At 49.6% G+C, this 23,410-nt stretch overlaps 1 protein-coding gene across 2 annotated transcripts in view; it reads left to right on the top strand.

Moving 5' to 3' along the window:
* NSUN4 (NOP2/Sun RNA methyltransferase 4) overlaps nt 1-18,438 on the top strand; it is a 54,675-nt gene extending 36,237 nt beyond the window's left edge. Inside the window, exon 6 of one of the 2 annotated variants that reach the window (XM_089300736.1) lies at nt 17,477-18,438. In XM_089300736.1, coding sequence (XP_089156862.1) covers nt 17,477-17,582 — 106 coding nt within the window. In that variant the 3' untranslated portion in view covers nt 17,583-18,438. The remainder of the gene's footprint in view (nt 1-17,476) is intronic. The other variant, XM_089300735.1, reaches the window with a different exon arrangement.
* Nucleotides 18,439-23,410: the final 4,972 nt, after the last annotated feature.

Raw genomic sequence — 23,410 nt, 5'->3', positions numbered from 1 at the left:
CCATGCCTTCACCATGAATTTAGTACTTTACATGTTTGCTTTTTCACTTTTAACCCATCCCAGACTAAGAATTACTCAAGTCAAGAAGCTAGAATTTATCTTTGCATCCCTACACTCAAATACCTATACGTAGGGCTGGTGCTGTGGCACAGCCAGTAAAGCTTCTGCCTGCAGTGCCGGCATCCCATATGGGTGTTGGTTTGAGTCCCGGCTGCTCCACTTCTGATCCAGCTCTCTGCTGTGGCCTGGGAAAGCAGTAGAAGATGGCCAAGTTCTTGTGCCCCTGCACCCATATGGGAGACCTGGAAGAAGCTCCGGGCTCCTGGCTTCAGATCAGCCCAGCTCCAGCTATTGCAGCCATTTGGGGAGTGAACCAATGGATGGAAGATTCTCTCTCTCTCTCTCTCTCTGCCTCTGCCTCTGCCTCTCTGTAACTCTGCCTTTCAAATAAATAAATAAATAAATCTTTTAATAAAAACCTACATTTTGATATATATTAGATAGTCCATACATACAAGGATAATTTTAAAAATTAATGAAAAATTTGAGTTAAATGATAAGTTGAGGCTGGCCTTGTGATGCAGCAAGTTAAGTTGCTGCCTGTAGTGCTGGCATCCCGTGTGAGCACTGGTTTGGGTCCTGTATGCTGCACTTCCAATTCACCTGGGAAAGCAGCAAAAGGTGGCTCAAGCATGTGGGTCCCTGCCACCTACGTGGGAGGCCTGGATGAAATTCCTGGGTCCTGGCTTCAGTCTGGCCCAGCCATATTGTGGCCATTTGGAGAGTGAACCAATGGATGGAAGATCGACCTATCTCTCTGTCTTTTCCTACCTCTGTAACTCTGCTTTTCAAATACAATAATAATCTTTAAAAAAGTTTATTTTGGTGCAAACATTTTTGAAAGTCCGGGCATAATCTTTTTCATCACAAACATTCTCCATGCACTTTTTGAAGACCCCATGTATTTGACTACCTCTGATGTACAAAGCCCAATTCTAAATGCTAAAGGGAGTGGTATACAGAACAGATAACGTTCTTTTTCCCCTAACTCTGCCCTTCCGGCATAATTCCCCAATCGGCCCAGCTCGCCTCCTGAGCACAGGACTTCGTCTGCATCCTGATCATCCTCCTCAAGCTGTAACAAGTTGGCAAGGTGCCTCCTAACTTGGCACCGCAAGTCACGGTCTGAGCGGTCCGTTCAGAGAAATGAGGGCTAAGTAAGCTTAAGGATGGGGCTGACCTTCCAAAGCAATTTCTGCTGAACAGTCATTTAATTCATTCAGCAAATGCTATTGATAATCATATTCCCAGTGGGAGGCCCAAGAAACCCAGTCAGTTTGTTTTCCAATTTAAAACTCCTGCAAGGCTTTCCAGTGACTTGGAATTGAAATACCCATTCCAGGCCTGGCACTGTGGCATAGTGGGTTAAAGCCCTGGCCTGCAGTGCCGACAATGCTACATGGGCACTGGTTTGAGACGTGGCTGCACCACTCCCAATCCAGCTCTCTGCTATTGTGCCTGGGAAAGCAGTAGAAGATGGCCCAAGTCTTTGGGCCCCTGTACCCATGTGGGAGACCTGGAAGAAGCTTCAGGCTCCTGGCTCTAGATTGGCCCAGCTCTGGCCACTTCAGCTTTTGTGGCCATTTGAGTAGTGAACCAGTAGGTGGAAGACTTCCTTCTCTCTCTGTCTCTACCTCTCTGTAACTTTGTCTTTTAAATAAATAAAAATAAATCTTCAAAAACGAAACAAAACAAAAACTGGAATCAGCAGAACTGGGACTTGAACCCAGAAACTTAGATATGGGGTGTAAGCATCCCAAGCAGTGTCTTTTTTTTTTTTTTTTTTTTGAGAGAGAGTGGACAGTGAGAGAGAGAGACAGAGAAAGGTCTTCCCTTGCTGTTGGTTCACCCTCCAATGGCCGCCACGGCCAGTGCACTGTGGCAGGCGCACCACGCTGATCCAAAGGCAGGAGCCAGGTGCTTCTCCTGATCTCCCATGGGGTGCAGGTCCCAAGCACTTGGGCCATCCTCCACTGCACTCCCTGGCCACAGTAGAGAGCTGGCCTGGAAGAGGGGCAACTGGGACAGAATCCGGCGCCCCGATCAGGACTAGAACCTGGTGTGCCGGCGCCGCTAGGCAGAGTTTGTTTTGTTTTGTTTTGTTTTTAATAAGATTTATTTATTTTGGGCTCAGCGCTGTGGTGCAGTGGGTAAATCATCCGCCTGCAGCGCTGGCATCCCATTTGGGCGCTGGTTCTAATCCCGGCTGCTCCACTTCCAATCCAGCTCTCTACTGTGGCCTGGGAAAACAGTAGAAGATGACCCAAGTCCATGGACCCCTGCACCCGTGTGGGAGACCCGGAAGAAACTTCTGGATCTTGGCTTCGGATGGGTGCAGCTCCGGCCGTTGCGGCCATTTGGGGAGTGAACCAGCGGATGGAAGACCTTTCTCTCTATCTCTCCCTCTCACTGTCTGTAACTCTGCCTCTCAAATAAATAAATAAAATCTTAATAAAAAATTATTTATTTAATTGTTTGAAAGGCAGAGTTGCAGAGAGAGAGAGGGGAGTCTTCCATCTGCTGATTCACTCCCAGGTGGCCACAACAGCTGGAGCTGTGCTGATCAGGAGCCAGGAGCTTCTTTCGGATCTCCCACATGGTTGCAGGGGCCCAAGGACTTGGGCCATCTTCTGTTTCCCAGGCCACAGCACAGAGCTGGATCAGAAGTGGAGCAGCCAGGTCTTGAACTGGTTCCCATATGGGATGCCGGCACTGCAGGCAGCGGCTTTACCCACTATGCCACAAAGCCGAGCCCCCCCAGCAGTGTCTTAATCACCACCAAATGCCCTCGATATGAATCTGAAAGCATAGGCAACAAAAACAAAAATAATCAAATGGGATTACATCAAAATAAAGAGTTCTGAACAGCCAAGGAAACAACATAACCTATGAAATCAGAGAAAATGTTGACAAATCATATATGTGATATATTGTCAAGTTATACATCTGATAAATATAAAGAACTCAAACAATGGTTTAAAAAAATTAAAAAATGGGCCGGTGCCATGGCTCAATAGGCTAATCCTCTGCCTGCGGCGCCTGCACACCGGCTTCTAGTCCCGGTCTGGGCGTCGGATTCTGTTCCTGTCGCTCCTCTTCTAGGCCAGCTCTCTGCTGTGGCCCGGGAGTGCAGTGGAGGATGGCCCAAGTGCTTGGGCCCTGCACCCCCATGGGAGACCAGGAGAAGCACCTGGCTCCTGGCTTCGGATCAGCGCGGTGCGCCAGCCGCAGCGGCCATTGGGGGATGAACCAACGGAAAAGGAAGACCTTCCTCTCTGTCTCTCTTTCTCACTGTCCAGTCTGCCTGTCAAAAAAGAAAAAAGAAAAAAATTTTAAAATGGGCAAATGGGGGTGGGTGGATTCATGCTGCAGCTGATTCAGCCACTGCTTGGGATGCCTGCAACGCGTATCAGATGGCTTTTTTGAGTCCCAGCTTCTCCACTTCTGATCCAGTTTCCTGCTAATGCACCTGGAGGCAGCAGATGATGGCCCACATATTTGGGTTGCTGCCGCCCATTGAGAAACACATGGAGTTCTTGGCTCCTGCCTTTGGCTTGGCCCAGCTCTGGCTGTTGCAGGCATTTGGGGAGTGAACCAGCAGATGGAAGAGCTCTCTCTGTCTCTGTCTCTCTCCTTTTCCCTCCTTTTCTTTCACTCTTCCTTTCAAATACATATATAAATATTTTTTAAAAATGGACAAAGAACTTGAATAAACATTTCTCAAAAGAAAATATACAAGGACTGGCGCTGTGGCATAGTGGGTTGGTTAAGCCACGTGGGTGCTTGTTTCAGTCCCAGCTGCTCCTCTTTTTTTTTTTTGTAAGATTTATTTATTTGAAAGTCAGAGTTACACAGAGAAGAGAGGCAGAGAGAGAGAGAGGTCTTCCATCCGATCGTTCACTCCCCAATTGGCTGCAACGGCCGGAGCTGCGCAGATCTGAAGCCAGGAGCCACGAGCTTCTTCCGGGTCTCCCACATGGGTGCAGGGGCCCAAGGACTTGGGCCATCTTCTACTGCCCTCCTAGGCCATAGCAGGGAGCTGGATAGGAAGTGGAGCAGCTGGGTCTCGAACCAGCGCCCATATGGGATGCCGGTGCTTCAGGCCAGGGCATTAACCCACTGTGCCACAGCGCCGGCCCCAGCTGCTCCTCTTCTGATCCAGCTCCCTGCTAATGCACCTGGAAAAGTGGCAAAGAATGGCCCAAGTGCTTGGGCTCCTACAGCCATGTAGGAGCCAGTGGATGGAAGATCTCTCGATCTCTCTCTCTCCCTCCATCCCTTCCTCCCTCTCTCTCCCTCCCCCCCACCCTCTGCTTCTCCCTCTCTGTAACTCTGCCTTTCAAATAAATAAATATTTTTAAAAAGGCATACAAATGGTCAACAGGTATATGATATATGAAAAACTCAACGCCACTAATCATCAGAGAAATGAAAATTAAAAGCCAGTGCCGTGGCTCACTAGGCTAATCCTCCGCCTTGTGGCGCCTGCACACCGAGTTCTACTCCCGGTCGGGGTGCTGGATTCTGTCCCAGTTGCCCCTCTTCCAGGCCAGCTCTCTGCTGTGGCCAGGGAGTGCAGTGGAGGATGGCCCAAGTCCTTGGGAGACCAGGAGAAGCACCTGGCTCCTGCCTTCGGATCAGCGCGGTGTGCCGGCCGCGGCAGCCATTGGAGTGTGAACCAACGGCAAAAGGAAGACCTTTCTCTCTGTCTCTCTCACTGTCCACTCTGTCAAAAAAAAAAAAAATTAAAACCACAATGAGATATTACCTCATAACTGTTCGAATAGCTATTATCAAAAAGACAAAAGATAGGCCGGCGCCGCGGCTCACTAGGCTAATCCTCTGCCTAGCGGCGCCGGCACACCGGGTTCTAGTCCCAGTCGGGGCGCCGGATTCTGTCCCGGTTGCCCCTCTTCCAGGCCAGCTCCTGGCTCCTGCCATCGGATCAGCGCGGTGCGCCGGCCGCAGCGCGCCGGCCGCGGCGGCCATTGGAGGGTGAACCAACGGCAAAGGAAGACCTTTCTCTCTGTCTCTCTCTCTCACTGTCCACTCTGCCTGTTAAAAAAAAAAAAGACAAAAGATAAGAATTAGAGCCGGCACTGCGGCTCACTAGGCTAATCTTCCGCCTTATAGCGCCGGCACACTGGGTTCTAGTCCCAGTCAGGGCGCCAGATTCTCTCCTGGTTGCCTCTCTTCCAGGCCCGCTCTCTGCTGTGGCCAGGGAGTGCAGTGGAGGATGGCCCAAGTGCTTGGGCCCTGCACCCCATGGGAGACCAGGAGAAGCACCTGGCTCCTGCCATCGGATCAGCGCGGTGCGCCGGCCGTGGCGGCCATTGGAGGGTGAACCAACGGCAAAAAGGAAGACCTTTCTCTCTGTCTCTCTCTCACACTGTCCACTCTGCCTGTCAAAAAAAAAAAAAAAAAGATAAGAATTAGAGAGGATGTGGAGAAAAGAGAACCCAGACTCACACTGCTGTTGAGAATGTAAGTTAGTATAACCGTCATGAAAAACAATATGGAGTTTCCTGAAAAGGTGAAAAAAGAATTACCATTTGATCCAACAATCCCCCCTACTGGATACATACCCAAAGGACAGAAGGCCAGCGTGCCCATGTCTACCGCAGCATCATTCACAATATGGAATCAACCTCAGTGTTCGTTAATGGATGACTGGATAAGGAAAATGTGGGATATATACACAACGAAAGGAAGTCAGTCATTTGTGATAACATGGATGAACTGGGAAGACATCATATTAAATAAAAAAAGACAGTCACAGGAAGATACTTAGACATGTGTGTGAAATCTGAAACTGTTGAATGGGAGGAAGTAGAGAAGACTGGCAGTTACCAGAGGTTGGAAGGAGTGGGGCTGGGGAAATGTTGGTCAAAAGACAGCAAGTTTCAGCCAGAAGTTCTGCAGTTCTATTGTATGACATTGTGGTGATAGTTAATAACTGCCTGTTTTTGGAAATTGCTAATAGTAGATATTAAGTGTTTTCAACACACACAAAAATACAATAAATATGTGAGGTAATGCATTTGTTAATTAGATCTATTTAGCCATTCCACAATGTATATATGTTTTAAGACAACATGTATGTGATAAATACATAGAATTTTTGTTAACTTAAAAAATAATTCTGGGCCAGTGTTGTGGCATAGTGGACTAGTAACTCCTGCATCCTCTATCGGAGTGCTGGCTCGAATTCCATCTGTTCCACTTCTGCTTCCCCCAAATGCACTAGGAAGACAGTGGAAGATGGTCTAAGTACTTGGGTACCTGCCACCCACATGGGAGACCTGGATGGAGTTCCTGGCTGCTGACTTCAGTCCAGTTCAGCCTTGGCTATTTTGGGCATCTGGGGAGTGAACTAGCAGATGGAGGATCTTTCTCTGTCACTGCCCTTCAAATAAATAAATCTCTTGTTAAAAAATTAAAAATAAATTCTTCTATTTAAAATTTACTTGAAAGGCAGAATAAAAAGTGTTTCCATCTGCTGGTTCACTCCCAAAGGGTCTGCAACACAGGCAGGGATCAGAGCCAGGGACCCAAGATAGGAATCATGAACTCAACCCAGGTTTCCCACATAGGGGGCAGGGACTCAACTACTTGAGCCATCACCGCTACCTCCCAGGGTCTGCATTAGCAGGAAGGTAGAGTAGCAACCAGAGCCAGGAATGAAACCCAGGTTCCCTGATGTGGGACACCAGTGTCTTAAACTCTAGTCCAAAGGCTGCCCCCCCCTCAATAAATTCTTAAAAAGGAAAAAAGAAAATATTATTTGAGCAATCAAGAAACTTGATAAACCTTTAACTAAACTAATGAAGAAAATGGAAAGAACACAGATTTCCAATGCCAAGAATAAAAGAATTGGGGCCTGTGCTGTGTTGTAACAGGTAAAGCTGCTACCTGTGACACAGCATCCCATGTGGGCATCAGTTCGTGTCCTGGCTGCTCTGCTTTAGATCCAGCTCTCTGTTAATAGCCTGGCAAAAGCAATAGAAGATGGCTCAAGTGCTTGGACCCCCGCCACTCACAGGGGAGACCCGGATCAAGCACCTGGCTCCTGGCTTTGGCCTATGAATAACTTTTAGCTAATTGCTGTGATTTGAATGTGTCTGTGAAAAACCATGTGTTGGAAATTTCATCTCTGGACAACCCTTTTGGAAGGTAGGGCTTAATGGGAAGTGTTTAGGTCGTGCGGGCTCCACACTCATAGCCAGGTTAATGCTGATCAGGCACACGCCTCGCTAGTCACCCTGTAGCAAGGGGAGGTGAGGAGGAAATCTGGCTTCTGCTTCCTGACCCACCACTTCTCAGCAGGATGCCACCAGGGATGGTCATTTTCCTTTTCTGAGCCACAGGAGTCTCAAGATTAAAGGGTGGGGCCAGCCCTGTGGCATAGTAGGCTAAGCCTACTGTGGTGCCGGCATCTTATATGGGCCCCAGTTTGAGCCCTGGCTACTCCACTTCTGATCCAGTTCTCTGCTAATGGCCTGGAAGATGGCCCAAGTCCTTGGGCCCCTGCACCCACATAGGAGACCTGGAAGAAGCTCCTGGCTCCTGGCTCCTGGCTCCTGGCTTTGGATCGGCCCAGCTCTGTCTGTTGTGGCCATTTGGGAAGTGAACCAGTGGATGGAAGACCTTTTTCTCTGTCTCTTCCTTTCTTTCTCTGCAACTCTACCATTCAAAATAAATTTTTAAAAAATATTAAAGGGTGGAACATTCCAAAATGTACAGTGTAAACCACGGAATCCTATAGAGAAATAAAGTATTAATGAAAATAGGTGATCAGGTATTTCAGTCCTTTTTTTTTTTTTTTTTTTTTTTTTTTTTAAGATTTATTTTTTTGAAAGGCAGAGTTACAGAGAGGCAGAGGCAGAGAGAGAAGTCTTCTTATCTTCGGTCTCACTCCCCAGATGGCCAAAATGGCCAGAGCTGCACTGATCTGAAGCCAGGAGCCAAGAGCTTCTTCCAGGTCTCCCATGCAGGTGCAGGAGCCCAAGGGCTTGGGCCATCTTCTACTGCTTTCCCAGGCCATAGCAGAGAGCTAGATTGGAAGAAAAGAAGCTGGGAGTTGAACTGGCGCCCATATGGGATGCTGGTACTGCAGGTGGCAGCTTTACCTGCTATGCCACAGTGCCAGCCCCGGTATTTCAGTCTTTTAATCTCAGTTTTCTCATCTGTAAAATGGTAATAAACATAGTTCTGACCTTACAGCGATGTCCAGGTGAAGTGAGAAAATGGCTGTGATGTGCTTAACACATAAAAGTGCTCAATGAAGACTGGCTCTTATACCTGGGTGGAGCATAGGACAGGACGCAGGGGGCAGCAGTGGCTGCCAGAGCCTGGGCTTGGGTCCGGGCATGTGGAGGCTACCCAGAGCAAAAGGTGAAGATACTGATCAGGATAGACAGTTGTCTATAGGCTTGGCTGTGGTCTTTTGTGGAGTCCTGGGCACCTCACAAGACAGGCAGGAGGGATGGGGGTGGCCTGTGGTGCTGAGGACGGCCCCAGGACCTCGGGGTCATTGCTTCATTCTGAGTCTTCGTGCACCTGCCAGGTGTCCAAAGCTGTGGGTGGTGGGCAGTGGGAAGGAGCCAGAGACGCACCCCCAGGGCCTTGGAGCTGGCCGTTTGTTCTAGGAACTTTCTGCGTCTGTGCTTCCTGAGCCCCAAGGCTTCTCAGGTGAACTTTGACTCCATCCACCCCACAACCCCATAGAACCTGTATCTGAGTCTGTACAAATGGCTGCATCTGTAGTTTGCCAGAAAACCTGAAGGGCTTGTCAAAGCCATGAGGACAGTCTGAGAAGGTGCATTTTAACCATGACCGCCCTCCTCTTTCAGAGGAAGAAGCAGCTGGCTGCTTTGGGGCACTCTGCTCTAGATCCAGTGGCCAGCACTTAACCTAAGAAATGTACCCACCCGGAGCTCAACACCCACCCGGCTCAACAGGCTAATCCTCTGCCTTGCAGCACCGGCACACCGGGTTCTAGTCCCGGTCAGGGCGCCAGATTCTGTCCCGGTTGCCCCTCTTCCAGGCCAGCTCTCTGCTATGGCTGGGAGTGCAGTGGAGGATGGCCCAAGTGCTTGGGCCCTGCACCCCATGGGAGACCAGGAAAAGTACCTGGCTCCTGCCATCGGATCAGTGCGGTGCGCCGGCCGCGGCAGCCATTGGAGGGTGAACCAACGGCAAAAGGAAGACCTTTCTCTCTGTCTCTCTCTCTCACTGTCCACTCTGCCTGTCAAAAAAAAAAAAAAAAAAAAAAAAGGTACCCATCCAGGGTTTGACCAGCGAGCACCTGTGGTTCATCAGTAGACATGCTGGGAGGAATGGAGCCACCAAGTCAGTGTACTAACCACCGCCACCACGTGTAGGCACAGATGGCATCGATGCCATGCAATGCAGTGCAATAGCGTTCATTCATTCAAACAATTTGTTCAGCACGTGTTCACCAAGTGTGCATTGTTGTGTCCGGTATGAGACCCTCCCCAAAACAACTCACAACTCACAAAAGGCAGGCTGGATGCAACAGCAAGAGGATTTTATTACCAGCTAGCTGGGGCTCTTACCGGCACCTACGACGTAGCGCAGTGCTGAGGCGAGAAGCCCCGTCCCTCCCCCTGCCAGCATTTTTATGTACATATGTCACTACACACGTAGGCGAGTTCCTTATTCCTTATATGGCAATTACCTACATTTATGCATTTTATTGGTGCATTTGAGCAACTTAGGGGATAGTCGTCACACTGGAAGGCAGAAGAATCTAAATTCCAGGAATAGTTTCACTCCTCTTACTCTTAGGCTTGTCTTTTCTGGCTTAAAATAAGCCCTGTCATGGAGGAATGGCGGTTCTCGCAACAGGTCCTAAAAGCTCCTAAGACTAAAATTTAGCTTGACTTTAATATGTTGCCCCATACTACATACTATTAAGTCGTACCTCCAAATGTACTTAATCTAAGCTAATTTAGGGTTTGAATTAATAACTTATAACTGAACTCCACAGCATGGTGCTCGGGGTATGATGGTGTAGGACACAGTTCCTTCCCCCACGGAGAGTTCAGACAGACCTGTAAGCAGATGGTTCCAGTGTGTGTGGCAGATCCTCCCACCAAGGAAGCAGGGGGAGCTTTGGGAGCACGGAGGAGTGGCCTTGACCCAGACGAGGGAATTCCAGGAAGTCCTCCCGGAGGAGGGGATTCTGCAGCTGAGCCAGGAGGGACAAGTAAACCAGGCACACGATAGTGAAATAGCCAAAAGGCAAACAGCAGCAGCAAAGCCATGTAATCTTTGAAGCACCATGTGTCCAACCGTACATTCACAGTTCTTTTCCTAATTTGCAATTTCTATTTTTTTAACTTTTATTTAATAAATATAAATTTCCAAAGTACAGCTTTTGGATTACAGTGGTTCCCCCCCCCCCATAACTTCCCTCTCACCTGGAACCCTCCCATCTCCCGCTCCCTCTCCCATTCCATTCACATCAAGATTCATTTTCAATTATCTTTATACACAGAAGATAATTTAGTATATATTTTAATCACCACTGGAAGTTATCACTGGAACTTCAAATAGTATTATTTCTTAATATATCACCTTAGCCACATACATCATCTCCCACCTGTTCTCCTATTTATTTATTTATTTGAAAGGCAGAGTTAGAGAGAGGGAGAGGAAGGGAGAAGGAGATGTTTCATCTGCTGGTTCACTCCCCAAATGGCTGCACCAACCAGGACTGGACCAGGCTGAAGCCTGGATCCTGGAACTCCATGCAGATCTCGCACATGAGTGGCAGGGGCCCAAATACTTGGGCCATCTGCTGCTGCTCTCCCAGACACATTAGCAGAGAGCTGGATTGGAAGTGGAGTAGCTGGGACTCAAACAAGTGTCCACAGGGGATGCCGGCGCTGCTTTACCCACTATGCTACAGCGCCAGCCCCTTTATTGTTTTTACATTGATTTTTGTGTACATGTGTTTCTTCTGCAATACAATTGCAATGCTGGCCCTGGTGGCTCCTTTAAAAATGGTAATTTCTGGGCTGGCATTGCAGCATAGTGAGTTAAGCCACCTCCTGCAGTGCCCAAATCCCAGTCCAGGCTGCCCCACTCCCAATCCAGCTCCCTGATGTGCTTGGGAAAGCAGCGGAGGATGGCCCAAATGCTTGAGCCCCTATACCTATATGGAAGACCTGGAAGAAGCTTCTGTCTCCTGGCTTCGGCCTGTCCTAGCCCTGGCCATTGTGGCCATTGGGGGAGTGAACCAGCCAATGGAAGACTCTTCCCCCCTCTGTCTCTCCCTCTCTCTTTGTAACTTTGCCTTTCAAATAAATAAAATAAATCTTAAAAAATGATAATTTCTTTAATAAGCACATAGACCAGTTACTGGCACATAGAAAGTAGTTAATGTATTGTAGCTATTATTAGTCCTTAGGCTGGGGAATTTTTCTATTCTTTTTTTTTTTTTTTTAAGATTTACTTATTTATTTGAAAGAGTTACAGAGAGGGAGAGATCTTCCATCCACTAGTTCACTTAGCAAATAGACACAATGGCAGGTCCCTGGGCCAGGCTGAAGGTAGGTGCATTAACAGGGAGCTGGATTGGAAGTGGAGGAGCTGGGAGTTGAACCAGTGCCCCTATGGGATGCTGGCATCACAGACAGCGGCTTAATCTGTTGCACCACCACACCAGCCTCTACTTCTTGAATTCTTTCTTTTTCTTCTCTGTCTCTGTTTCTGGCTTCTGCATTGCTGCTAGATGGACTTGAACTCCCTGGGTCAGTTCTTCTTCCCTTTTAACTTTTTCTGGTTTGCTTTGAGGCTCTCTGTCATCATTTGGTCTTCTGGGAGACTTTCCAATTTGTCATCTGCACCACCAGCTTGACCGGCAGCCCATTTCATGACTGTTATTAAGTCTGTCAATTTTAATGATTGATTTTAGCAATCTCATATATTTAATTTTTAGGAACTTTCCCTCATTTCTCAATTGCTATTTTTCCAGAACAGCCTGATTTCTTTTTGATACTTACAATATTTTTAGATTATTTTTAAATATTTCAGATTCTATATTTTTTCAAACTTTTTTTAAAAATTGATTTAAAAATTTTGTAAACCATAATCTTTCTGTTCTCTAAATATCTCTTTAAATTATTTCTTATTTATATTCATTTAAAAATTATTTGTTTATTTAAGGCGGGATGACATACAGAAAAGGAGAGATGAAAAGAGGTGTCTTCCATCCACTGGTTCACTCTTGAAATGGCTACAACAGTTGGGTCTGGGCCAGGCTGAAGACAGGAGCCAGGAACTCCATCCTAGTCTGGAGTAGGAGGGACCCAAGTGGTTGGGCCATCATCCAGTGCCTTCCCAGGCAAATTAGCAGTAAGCTGGTTTGGAAGCTGAGCACCTGGGACTCGAACTGGCACTTTAATACGGGATGCCACACCATAGCAGTGCCTTAATGCGCTGTGCCACAACACCATCTCCCTATTTATATTCATTTTATTTGAAAGGTAGAGAGAGAGAGGGAGGAGAGGGAGGAGAGGGAGAAGTGAGAGGAGAGAGAGAGATTGCCCATCAACTGGTTCACTCCCCAAACAGCTGGAGCTGGGCCAGGCTGGGTCCAGGGGCCTAGAACCCAGTTCACATCTCCTACATTGGTGGCAAGGGACCCAAGTACTTGGGCTACTACCTGCTGCCTCCAGGGTGTCCATTAGCAGGAAGTTGGAACTCCAGGTGAAACTAGGCACTCTGAAAGGAGATGCTGTGTCAAACACCTACCCCCACAAAATAATCTGTATTTTCTTCTGGGAAAGTAGTCCTGTTTGTGCATATTGATCCTTATTTTTTTAAAGGTTTATTTGTTTATTTGAAAGGTAGAGCTACTGCTAGAGAGAGAGAGAGAGAGAGAGAGAGAGAGAGATCTTCCATCTGTTGGTTCACTCTCCAAATGGCCACCACAGCCAGGACTTGGACAAGGCTAAAGCCAGGAGCCTGGCGCTCTGTTTGGCTCTATCAAGTGGGTGTGCAGGGGTCCAAGCACTTGGGTTGTCTTCTGCTGCTTTTCCAGGCACATTAACGAGGAGCTGGATCGGAATTGGAGTAGCCAGAGCTGAAACTGGTATCCAGATGGGATGTTGGCCTTGCAAGTGGTACCTTAACCTGCTATGGCACAGCACAGGCCCTGGTCCTGATTTTTCACGTTATTGATTTTCTTCGAGGGTCTGGTGATCCTTGTTTGTCTGTTCTTATTTATGAATGACTAACTATATTGATTTATGAAAATTCTAGAAAATACAAACCAATTTATAGTGGCACACAACAGATAGAAATCAGTGGTTGCCTAGGGAGTTCAATGGTGAGAGGAGAGTGGATTACATAGGACTATGAGGAGACTTTGGGGGGGGGATGCAGTTTTTTGTGCCAATTATAAGTGTTTTTTTTTTTTTTTTTTTTGGACAGTCAGAGTTAGACAGTGAGAGAGAGAGACAGAGAGAAAGGTCTTCCTTCCATTGATTCACTCCCCAAATGGCCACTACAGTCAGCGCTGTACCGATCCGAAGCCAGGAGCCAGGTGCTTCCTCCTGGTCTCCCACATGGGTGCAGGCGCCCAAGCACTTGGGCCATCCTCCACTGCCTTCCCAGGGCCACAGCAGAGAGCTGGACTGGAAGAGGAGTAACTGGGACAGAATCTGGAGCCCCAACCGGGACTAGAACCTGGAGTACCAGAGCCGCAGGCGGAGGATTAGCCTAGTGAGCCGCGGCACCAGCCATAAGTTTTTCTTCATTATTTATTTATTTGAAAAGCAGAGTTACAAAAATAGAGAGAGAGAGACAGATCTTCCACCCACTGGTTCACTCCCCAAATGACCATAACAACCTGGGGATGGACCCAGCTGAAGCCAGGAGCCAGGAGTTTCTTCTGGGTCTCCCACCTTGGTGGCAGGGTCCCAAGGGCCTGGGCCCTCTTCTGCTGCTTTCCCAGGTGCATTAGCAGAGAGCTGGCTCAGAAATGGAGCCCCGGGGACTCAAACTAGCATCCATATGTATGGGGCCTCTGCAGGCAGTGGCTTAACCTGCCGAGCCACAGCGCCGGCCCTAGTTGTGCCAATTCTCTCTTAATAAAGCTATAAAATACTTGAATAGGAAACAACATATATTTTGTAAGAACATGCATAAACAAAAAGGCATTAAGTTATGAGAGTAGCTTATGGGTGCAGAGGGGCTACAATCAGGGAGCAAAGGTTGACGGAATAAACATAGTGAGAGAGGGACTTGGACTGATTGGTGGTGGTTACGCCCTGTGAGCTGAGGAGCATACTGATCTCAACTCTCTGCTCCTGAGGGAATGAATGAATGATGAATGAACGAATCGGGGGCCAGTCAAGGGTGGTGTGTTTCCTTCTAAGTTGGATGCTGCTGCCTCCCAGGACGCCTTTCCCTTGACCCAGGGCTGAGTGATCAGGAGAAGTGAGATGTGGGCTGGGGCTCCTACAGTGGCTCTGTCCTTTTCTCTCTTTTCTCCGAGTGTCCCAGGGTCCTTCAGTTCCTCTACAACCCCAACCCCATGACCTCCTCATGGCCCAGTTTTTTTTTTTTTTTTTTTTTTTTTTAAGATTTATTTATTTAGGGGCCGACACCGTGGTTGGGCCTCTGCCTACAGCGCTGGCATCCCATATAGTCACCAACCGGTTCAAGTCCCAGATGCTCCACTTCTGATCCAGCTCCCTGCTAATGGCCTGGGAAGGCAGTAGAAGATGGTCTAGGTACTTCTGCCCCTATACCTACATGGAAGACCCAGAAGAAGCTCCTGGCTCCTGGCTTTGGATTGGCCCAGCTCCAGCCATTGCAGCCATTTGGAGAGTGAACCAGTGGATGGAAGATCTCTCTCTATCTTTCCCTCTTTCTGTTTGTAATTCTGCCTCTCAAAAATAAATAAATAAATAAATATTTAAAAATATTTATTTATTCATACATTTATTTAAGTGGCAAAGAGAGAGAATAGAGGGAGAGATCTCCCACCTACTGGTTCACACCCCAAATACCTGCAACAGCCAGGGCTGGGCCAGATCAGAGCCAGAGCCAGGAATTCTATCTGGGTCTCCCATGTGGGTGACAGGAACCCAAGTACTTGAGCCATCATCTACTGCCTCTCAGGCTATGCATTAGCAAGCAGCTGGATTGCAAACAGAGCTGGGACTTGAGGCAAGGCTCTCTCTAGGGATGCAGGCGTCCCAAGCGCAGGTTAACCCACTGCACCACAACACTCGCCCCTCATGGCCCAGTATTGCTCGAACCTTCTCCAGGACTCCCCTAGGGAACATGTTGGCTCCATCTGTGTCTCAGTTTGCTTTGTCCTTTTCCTTCAGTTTGATATCACTGCTTTCTATCTTCTAGGAATTAAAATTTTTTTTCTGGTTAACCAAAAATTGTTTCCTTGTTTTTCTTTCTTTATCTTTTAAAAAATATTTATTTATCTGAAAAGCAGAATTACAGAGAGGCAGAGGCAGAGGTAGAGGTAGAGAGAGAGGTTTTTCATCCACTGGTTCATTTCCCAGATGGCCACAACTGCCAGAAATGGGCCGATCTGAAGCCAGGAGCCAATAGTTTCTTCCGGGTCTCCCATGTGGGTGCAGGGACCCAAGCATTTGGGCCATCTTCTTTTTTTTTTTTTTTGACAGGCAGAGTGGACAGTGAGAGAGAGAGACAGAGAGAAAGGTCTTCCTTTGCCGTTGGTTCACCCTCCAATGGCCGCCACGGACGGCGCGCTGCGGCCGGCGCACCGCGCTGATCCGATGGCAGGAGCCAGGAGCCAGGTGCTTGTCCTGGTCTCCCATGGGGTGCAGGGCCCAAGCACCTGGGCCATCCTCTACTGCACTCCCTGGCCACAGCAGAGAGCTGGCCTGGAAGAGGGGCAACCGGGACAGAATCCGGCGCCCCGACCGGGACTAGAACCTGGTGTGCCGGCGCCGCTAGGCGGAGGATTAGCCTAGTGAGCCGCGGCGCCGGCCTGGGCCATCTTCTACTGCTTTCCCAGGCCATAGCAGAGAGCTGGATTGGGATTGGAGCAGCCAGGCCAAGCTCAGCAGGTACCTGAGGGCAGGTGGCTGTCTCACCTGGTAATGGCCTGGCTGGGGGCGCCTGGGCTGGGCAGGCCCTGCTCCTTCTCTGTTCGTTACCTTGGGTTTCTGCTCATGACAGTGGCAGGGTTTCAGGAGACAGAAACAAAATAATTCTCTGGCAGCTTAGGCTAAGGACTAGCTCCTAATTTCTTCTACACTTTCCATGGGTTACAGCAAGTCCCAAAGATTTATAGGGATGGGGAGACAGATTCTACTTCTTGGGTGAGGAGCTACAAAATTACTTTGCAAAGAGCAAAATGTAGGGATGGCGGACTGTGGAATCAGTATGCAATTAATTTCCCGCAGGAGAGAAAGTACCCTCAAACTCAGGGGTGTCTTGGGGGTCCCAGACAAAGCTGCGTTCGCGGACCCCAGAGATGGCCATGTTCTGGAGTGTGGTGCCCGCCTCACACACAGGGCTGCGAGCTTCTTAGTCCACTGCCATAACCAAATATTGGAGACTGGGTGATGCAGTCAGGAGGGAAAGTTGATTTCTCAGAGTTCTGGTTGCCGGCAAGTCCAAGGTCGAGGCACCGGCAGATTCTGTGTCTGGGGAAACTCGTGTTCTCCTGGGTCCTCCCATGGAGACAGGAGCGATCTCTGTGTTCTCAACTGGTGGAGGAAACAAAGGACAAAAGAGCAAAAGGGGCGGCGAACAGCTCCCTTGAAACCCTGCATAGGTCGTGAGGCCCCTTCCTGAGGCTTCACCCTATCACCTGCCAGCAAAGCCCCGCCTTCTCACGGCCTCCTTGGTGAGTAGCTTAGGGAGGGGGACACAGGCTCCACCCGTGGCAGCTCCGTAAAGCAAGACCGCGTCTCCCTCTCCCCGCCCCTTCAGCAGGCCCCTGGGAAGGGCTGGCAGAAGGGAAAAGGGAGGAGCAGAGCCGTCACTCTGGCACCCCTGGAACTGAGACGGATTTCCAAACCCTCTGGGGCCTGAGAGGCTCCCTCACGCAAGCTGTCCTCTGCCACCTCCGAGGGAGCTTGGGACGGTCTTACCTGTCTTCCCACTCCACAGAAGGATGACAAGCCTGAGGTCACCAGCTAACTGGGGAGGACCCTGATCCTGTCAAGGGAACCCACAGGGTGCGCCCGAGGGGCTGTGTGTGAAACCAGCTCTGCTGGAGCAGAGCAGTGCAGGGCGGGACGGGACAGACGGACGGGACGCGCTGCCAGGCTCACAGCGTGCCCTGGTGTTCCCTTACCTCACCGATGCCTTCCCGATAACTCAGAGTGAGCCCTGAAACCTCCCCCGACCGGGTCATCCGCAGCCTGCTGCTCTTCCATTCCAGGTCCGCAGCCTCCTGCCTGCCGCCCCAGCCTCCTCCACACTCCTGCTTTTCCCAGGCGTTGGGAGCCTTGCATCACATCTCTGCCCAAAATAAAGTGAGCAAGTGAGCTAGCTCTACAATGGTGAGGTGCTGGTCTCAGCTCTGTCCTTGAATGGACTTGCTTCATGTTCTTGATACTCCTGTGTAATCTGATAATTCTGCGAGGTAGTCACCTGTGTTAGCCCCATCTTACAGGTAAGGGAACTCAGGCACGAGAGGTTAAGGCAGCTGACTCAAGGTTGCATAGCAAGCAGCCGGGGTTACGATTTGAACGTCAGCACTCTGGTTCCTGAGTCTGTGCTTACTATTGTTAACCTGATGGGTTGCTTCTTATCTTCAGGCCTTGTGTTACATGTATTAACTTGTGTGACTCTTACAATAGTACCTTTGTCTTCATTTTACAAGTAGGGAAACAGGCACAGAGAGACAAGGTAGGCACTCTAGTTACTGGTTACCTAGTTACCAAACAATCCTCTTCCAGAATCAAGGGCTAATCCTCTCGCTTCCCTCAGGGCTGTTCAGCCCAAGGCCCATAATCCGTACCTAAGGGCCTTCGGGTCCAAGCCGCAGGGTCTCAGCATTTCCACCAAAGCCTGTCTCTTGTTTCGTTTCTTGGTCTATGCACGTCTTTTTCCTTCCTCATTAGCTCTCGAGAGCCACTAGGGCAGACCCGAGGCCTGCTACTTGCTCCAGTTTCCCCGGCTCACAGCAGCGGAAGCGTCGCGTAGCGCAGAGGCAGGGATCCGAGGCTGTCTGTAATGGAAGCACGGGATATCAGAAAGCTGAGGGTGTGGAGGTTTCCCCTTACAGGAGCGAAGTGGCTGCCCACTGTGACTAGATTCAGCCCAGGACTTGCTGCCTTGGCCTCCAAGCCCACTCCTAACCCCCAGATCCTTTTGGCAAATAAAATCTGATTTTATAACACCGCCGCTCCAGGAATTTCCTGAGTAAAGAAGCCATCATCACAGCAAATACGGTGAACGCTTCGTAAGTGGAGTCCCAACAGCAGCACATCTTGGCCCTACTCACAACAGGTTGCAAACTTGGAGATTAAGCATCAGGACCGACCAGAGTTTCCACATAATTTTGGTCTTGTTTTCCTCTTCATGAAAGAGAGAGGGCATCTGGAACAATGCTTCCCCTATTACATAAAGGAAACCTGAGCTACTTTGCAGCCAACCAGCAGGTTGAAGGATGAACCGAGGCCCAGAACCTTTTTCATGGAGTGAGGTGCAAGACCCACTGCACAAGGGCTTTCTCTCAGTTCTCTTCTAGGGAAACTGAGGTCTAGGGACATGTACCTCTCAAAAGACCATCAGTGCTGATTAGGGTTGGAGGCATCCATCCAGGCTGAAGACTTAGAAACACAAGGCTTTGGCCCCTCCCAAATAAGCTCAGGAGGCTGACTCAAGGCCCTCAGGGTCTCCGTGCTTCTGAGACATTCAAGGCTCCCCACAGATGGGCGCTCCATCTCTCCATGGGCCGCTCCTGGTGCTGCAATGTGCTCGCTCGGGGTGGACTTCGTACCTCTCTGGTGAAGCTGTCAGCCGAGGCCATTCCAATGCTTGTTGTGAACGATGAACTGCCCAAGGAAGGAGTCAAGACTGAGAACAGGGGTGGACATCTGGTCCAGGGTTTAAGATGCCCGTGTCTCAGGGCTGGTGTTGTGGCATAGTGGGTTAAGCTGCTGCCTACAATGCCTACATCCCATGCAAGTGTGGGTTTGAGTCCTGGCTGCTCCACTCGAAATCCAGATCCCTGTTAATGCACCTGGGAAAGCAGTGGAAGATGGCTGAAGTCCTTGGGCTACTGTTGCCCACCTGGGACACCTGGAAGAAGCTTTTGGCTCCCGACTTTGTTCTGGCCCAGACCTGGCTATTCAGCCATTTGGGGAGTGAACCAGAGGATGGAAGATCTGTCTCTCCCTTTCTCTCTCTCTAATTCTGCCCTTCAAATAAATCTTATAAACAAATGGTGCCTGGGTCTCATATCAGAGTTCCTGGGTTCCATACCTGGCTTTGGCTTCAGACTCCATCTTCCCATTGATGCACCCTGGCAAGCAGCAGGTAATGGCTTAAGTGGTTGGGTCTCTGCCACCCAATATAGCAGACTTGGATTGAATTCCTGGCTTCTGGCTTCAGCTGGTCCCAGCCCTGGCCATTGTGGGCATTTAGTGAGCCAGTAGATGGGGACTCTTTGCCTCTCAAATAAGTACTTTTTAAAAAACAAGACTGAAAACATAGGCCGGCGCCACGGCTCACTAGGCTAATCTTCCGCCTTGTGCCGCTGGCACACCAGGTTCTAGTCCTGGTCAGGGCGCCAGATTCTGTCCTGGTTGCCCCTCTTCCAGGCCAGCTCTCTGCTGTGGCCTGGGAGTGCAGTGGAGGATGGCCCGAGTACTTGGGCCCTGCACCCCATGGGAGACCAGGATAAGTACCTGGCTCCTGCCATCAGATCAGCGCGGTGCTCGGCCGCAGCGCGCTGGCCGCGGAGGCCATTGGAGGGTGAACCAATGGCAAAAGGAAGACCTTTCTCTCTGTCTCTCTCTCTCACTGTCCACTCTGCCTGTCAAAAAAAAAAAAAAAAAAAAAAAAGACTGAGAACATTAATCATTTTAATTTGAAAGTGGTAGAGCAGGCTGGTTCTGTGGCACATTTTAAGAGACATACCTTAAAAACCATAATATGAAATATGAAACTTGTTACCTTTATATTAAAAAAAGTATTTTAAAAAAGAGTCATCCACAACTTAAAAACTAATGAGAGTCTACTATGGTTGGCAGAGTTGTCAATGAGGCAGGTCAGACTGCAATTGGATGGGCAGCCAGTCAATGCAGCAGCCAGAGCTGCACAGCTGGAAATGGAGTTGGTGTCTCTGCAGCAGATAGCGCTTGTCTACTAACAGGAGAACTAGCTGCTTTGCTCCAGAGCTGTTCTTACAGACCAAGAGAACATCCTCCATTAGAAAACCACAGATCGATTGCTTCTTGGCCTTTTGGCTAAAATGAAGTGAGAACCACTACTTGGTTCCACCACATCCTGACTACTGTTGAGTTTTCTCTGTATTATTTCAATTCCCCCTTCCCCATTCCCTTATTGTACATAAACTGGTGCATGTGCACCATGCGTATTGCATTTAAAAAAAAAACTCAGCAGGTTAAGAAGCTGACATTCTTTTACATTTTTTTAAAAAAAGATTTATTTGAAAGAGTTACAGAGAGAGGTAGAACCAGAGAGAGAGATAGGTCTTCCATCCACTGGTTCACTCCCTAAATGACCACAAACAGCCAGAGCTGAGCTAATCTGAAGCCAGGAGCCAGGAGCTTCTTCAGGGTCTCCCACACGAGTGGAGGGGCCCAAGGACTTGACCAGCTTCCACTGCTTTCCCAGGCCATAGCAGAGAGCTGGATCAGAGGTGGAGCAGCCAGGACTAGAACCGGTGCCCATATAGGATGCTGGCTTTAACCTGCTGCGCCACAGTGCCAGACCCTCTTTCACATTTTTTTTTTTTTTAAAGATTTTATTTCCAAGGCAGAATTACAGAGAGGCAGAGGCAGAGGCAGAGGCAGAGAGGTCTTCCATCTGTTGGTTCACTCCCCAATGGCCACAGCGGCCGGAGCTGCCCATATCTGAAGCCATGAGCCAGGAGCTTCTTACGGGGTCCCAAGGACTTGGGCCATCTTCCACTGCCCTCCCGGGCCACAGCAAAGAGCTGGACTGGAAGAGGAGCAACCAGACTAGAACCTGGGGTGCCGGCGCCGCAGGCAGAGGATTAGCCAAGTGAGCCACAGTGCCGGCCTTATCATTATATCATTTTATCTCTACCTCTCTAACTCTTTCAAATAAAATCTTAAAAAAAAAAAAAGAATTGATACTTTCTTTTTTTAAAAAAATCCAGGACAATTTTATAAATCTTGTGTGTGTGTTGTTACATGTAGGGCAATCTGGCAATCTTTTTTAAGAAAAAAAAAATTCCTATAGTTTTCCCTTAAAGTGTCTTGTTTAAATTTGTTTAAAATGAAACAAATATTTACACAAGGCACTATTTTTTTTTTAAGATTTATTTATTTGAAAGAGTTACAGAGAGGCAGAGGCAGAGAGAGAGAGAGAGAGAGAGAGAGTCTTCCATCTGCTGGTTCACTACCCAGATGGCCACAATGGTCAGAGCTGCACGTATCCAAAGCCAGGAGCCAGAGCTTCTTCCAGGTCTCCCACATGGGTGCAGGGGCCCAAGGACTTGGGCCATCTTCCACTGCCTTCCCAGGGCATAGCAGAGAGCCAGATCGGAAGTGGAGCTGCTGGGACTAGAACCTATGCCCATATGGGATGCCCAGGCAGTGGCTTTCCCGCTGTACTACCGTGCCAGCCCCTAGGCACCATTGTTAAAAGACCCCCCCATGCCGGCTGGCGCCGCGGCTCGATAGGCTAATCCTCCGCCATGTGGCGCCGGCACACCGGGTTCTAGTCCTGATGGGGCGCCGGGTTCTGTCCCAGTTGCCCCTCTTCCAGGCCAGCTCTCTGCTATGGCCCGGGAGTGCAGTGGAGGATGGCCCAAGTGCTTGGGCCCTGCACCCCATGGGAGACCAGGAGAAGCACCTGGCTCCTGGCTTCGGATCAGCTCGATGCGCTGGCGGCAGCAGCCATTGGAGGATGAACCAACGGCAAAAAGAAGACCTTTCTCTCTGTCTGTCTGTCTCTCTCTCTGTCCACTCTGCTTGTCAAGAAAAAAAAAAAAAAAAAAAAAAGACCCCCATGCCAATTCTGTAAGGTAGGCATGACAACTCTTCTGATTTTTACCAATATATGCCAATCCAGTGAAGTGGCCCAGGGCCAGCCTGCCATGGCTCTGGGGCAGGGTTTCCAGGCCACAGCATTTTCCTGTGCTCCTTCCCACAGGGCCTCACTTCCCCTGCCTGATGCCTAGAGCAATGATTTTGGATTAGTCCTGAGTTTGAATCCCCACTCAGCTTTCCTGTGGGATCCATACAAGTCGTTTAGTCTGTTTTGTCCTCGGTTACCTCATCAGTAAAAATGAGAATAAAAATATATTTTTCATCAGGTGTCTGGGAAGTAACCCAGAGAACAGCACAAGGCCCCGTGAGCAGGAGCTGGCTAGGAGTGGGTGTGTGTTGATTAGTGAAGCGCATCCGGTCCCCAGGGTCCCCTGCCAGGGGGTCCTTCTGCTTCCCAGGTTTGAAACCCAAGACAGGCCGGCGCCGCGGCTCACTAGGCTAATCCTCCACCTTGCGGCGCCGGCACATCGGGTTCTAGTCCCGGTCGGGGCGCCGGATTCTGTCCCGGTTGCCCCTCTTCCAGGCCAGCCCTCTGCTGTGGCCAGGGAGTGCAGTGGAGGATGGCCCAGGTGCTAGGGCCCTGCACCCCATGGGAGACCAGGAAAAGCACCTGGCTCCTGCCATCGGATCAGCGCGGTGCGCCGGCCACAGCGCGCCGGCCGCGGCGGCCATTGGAGGGTGAACCAACGGCAAAGGAGAAGACCTTTCTCTCTGTCTCTCTCTCTCACTGTCCACTCTGCCTGTCAAAAAAAAAAAAAAAAAAAAAAAAAAAAGAAACCCAAGACATCGAAGCCTGGGAGGGAGGCCACTTCGGCGGAAAGTGGTTGAGCAAAAGGACACGTGATGTGCTGTTTGGCGAGAGACACGGGTCCCGGGGCTGGGGGACCAGAAGGGACAGCGGGGAGGTGGGGGGGGGCGCCCCAGAACTTCCTGTGTCTGTCTCCCGCCCAGTGGCCAGGAAGCCGCGCGCCGGGAGCGGTGGGTGTCCGGCGCTTCTCCATGAAAGATGCTGTTAAAGTGCTCACGGAGGTTGATGAGGTCCGTGAGGCCACTCTCCCTGCTCCCCGTTCTCTGGGCCGGCCTGTCCCGGGAATTGGGGCTGT

This window comes from Oryctolagus cuniculus, chromosome 7, assembly GCF_051225735.1.
Source record: "Oryctolagus cuniculus isolate XC-2025 breed Fujian yellow rabbit chromosome 7, ASM5122573v1, whole genome shotgun sequence".
NCBI lineage: Eukaryota > Metazoa > Chordata > Mammalia > Lagomorpha > Leporidae > Oryctolagus > Oryctolagus cuniculus.
The sequence above is the reverse complement of the archived record's forward strand: the minus strand, read 5'-3'. Positions and strand labels throughout refer to the sequence as shown.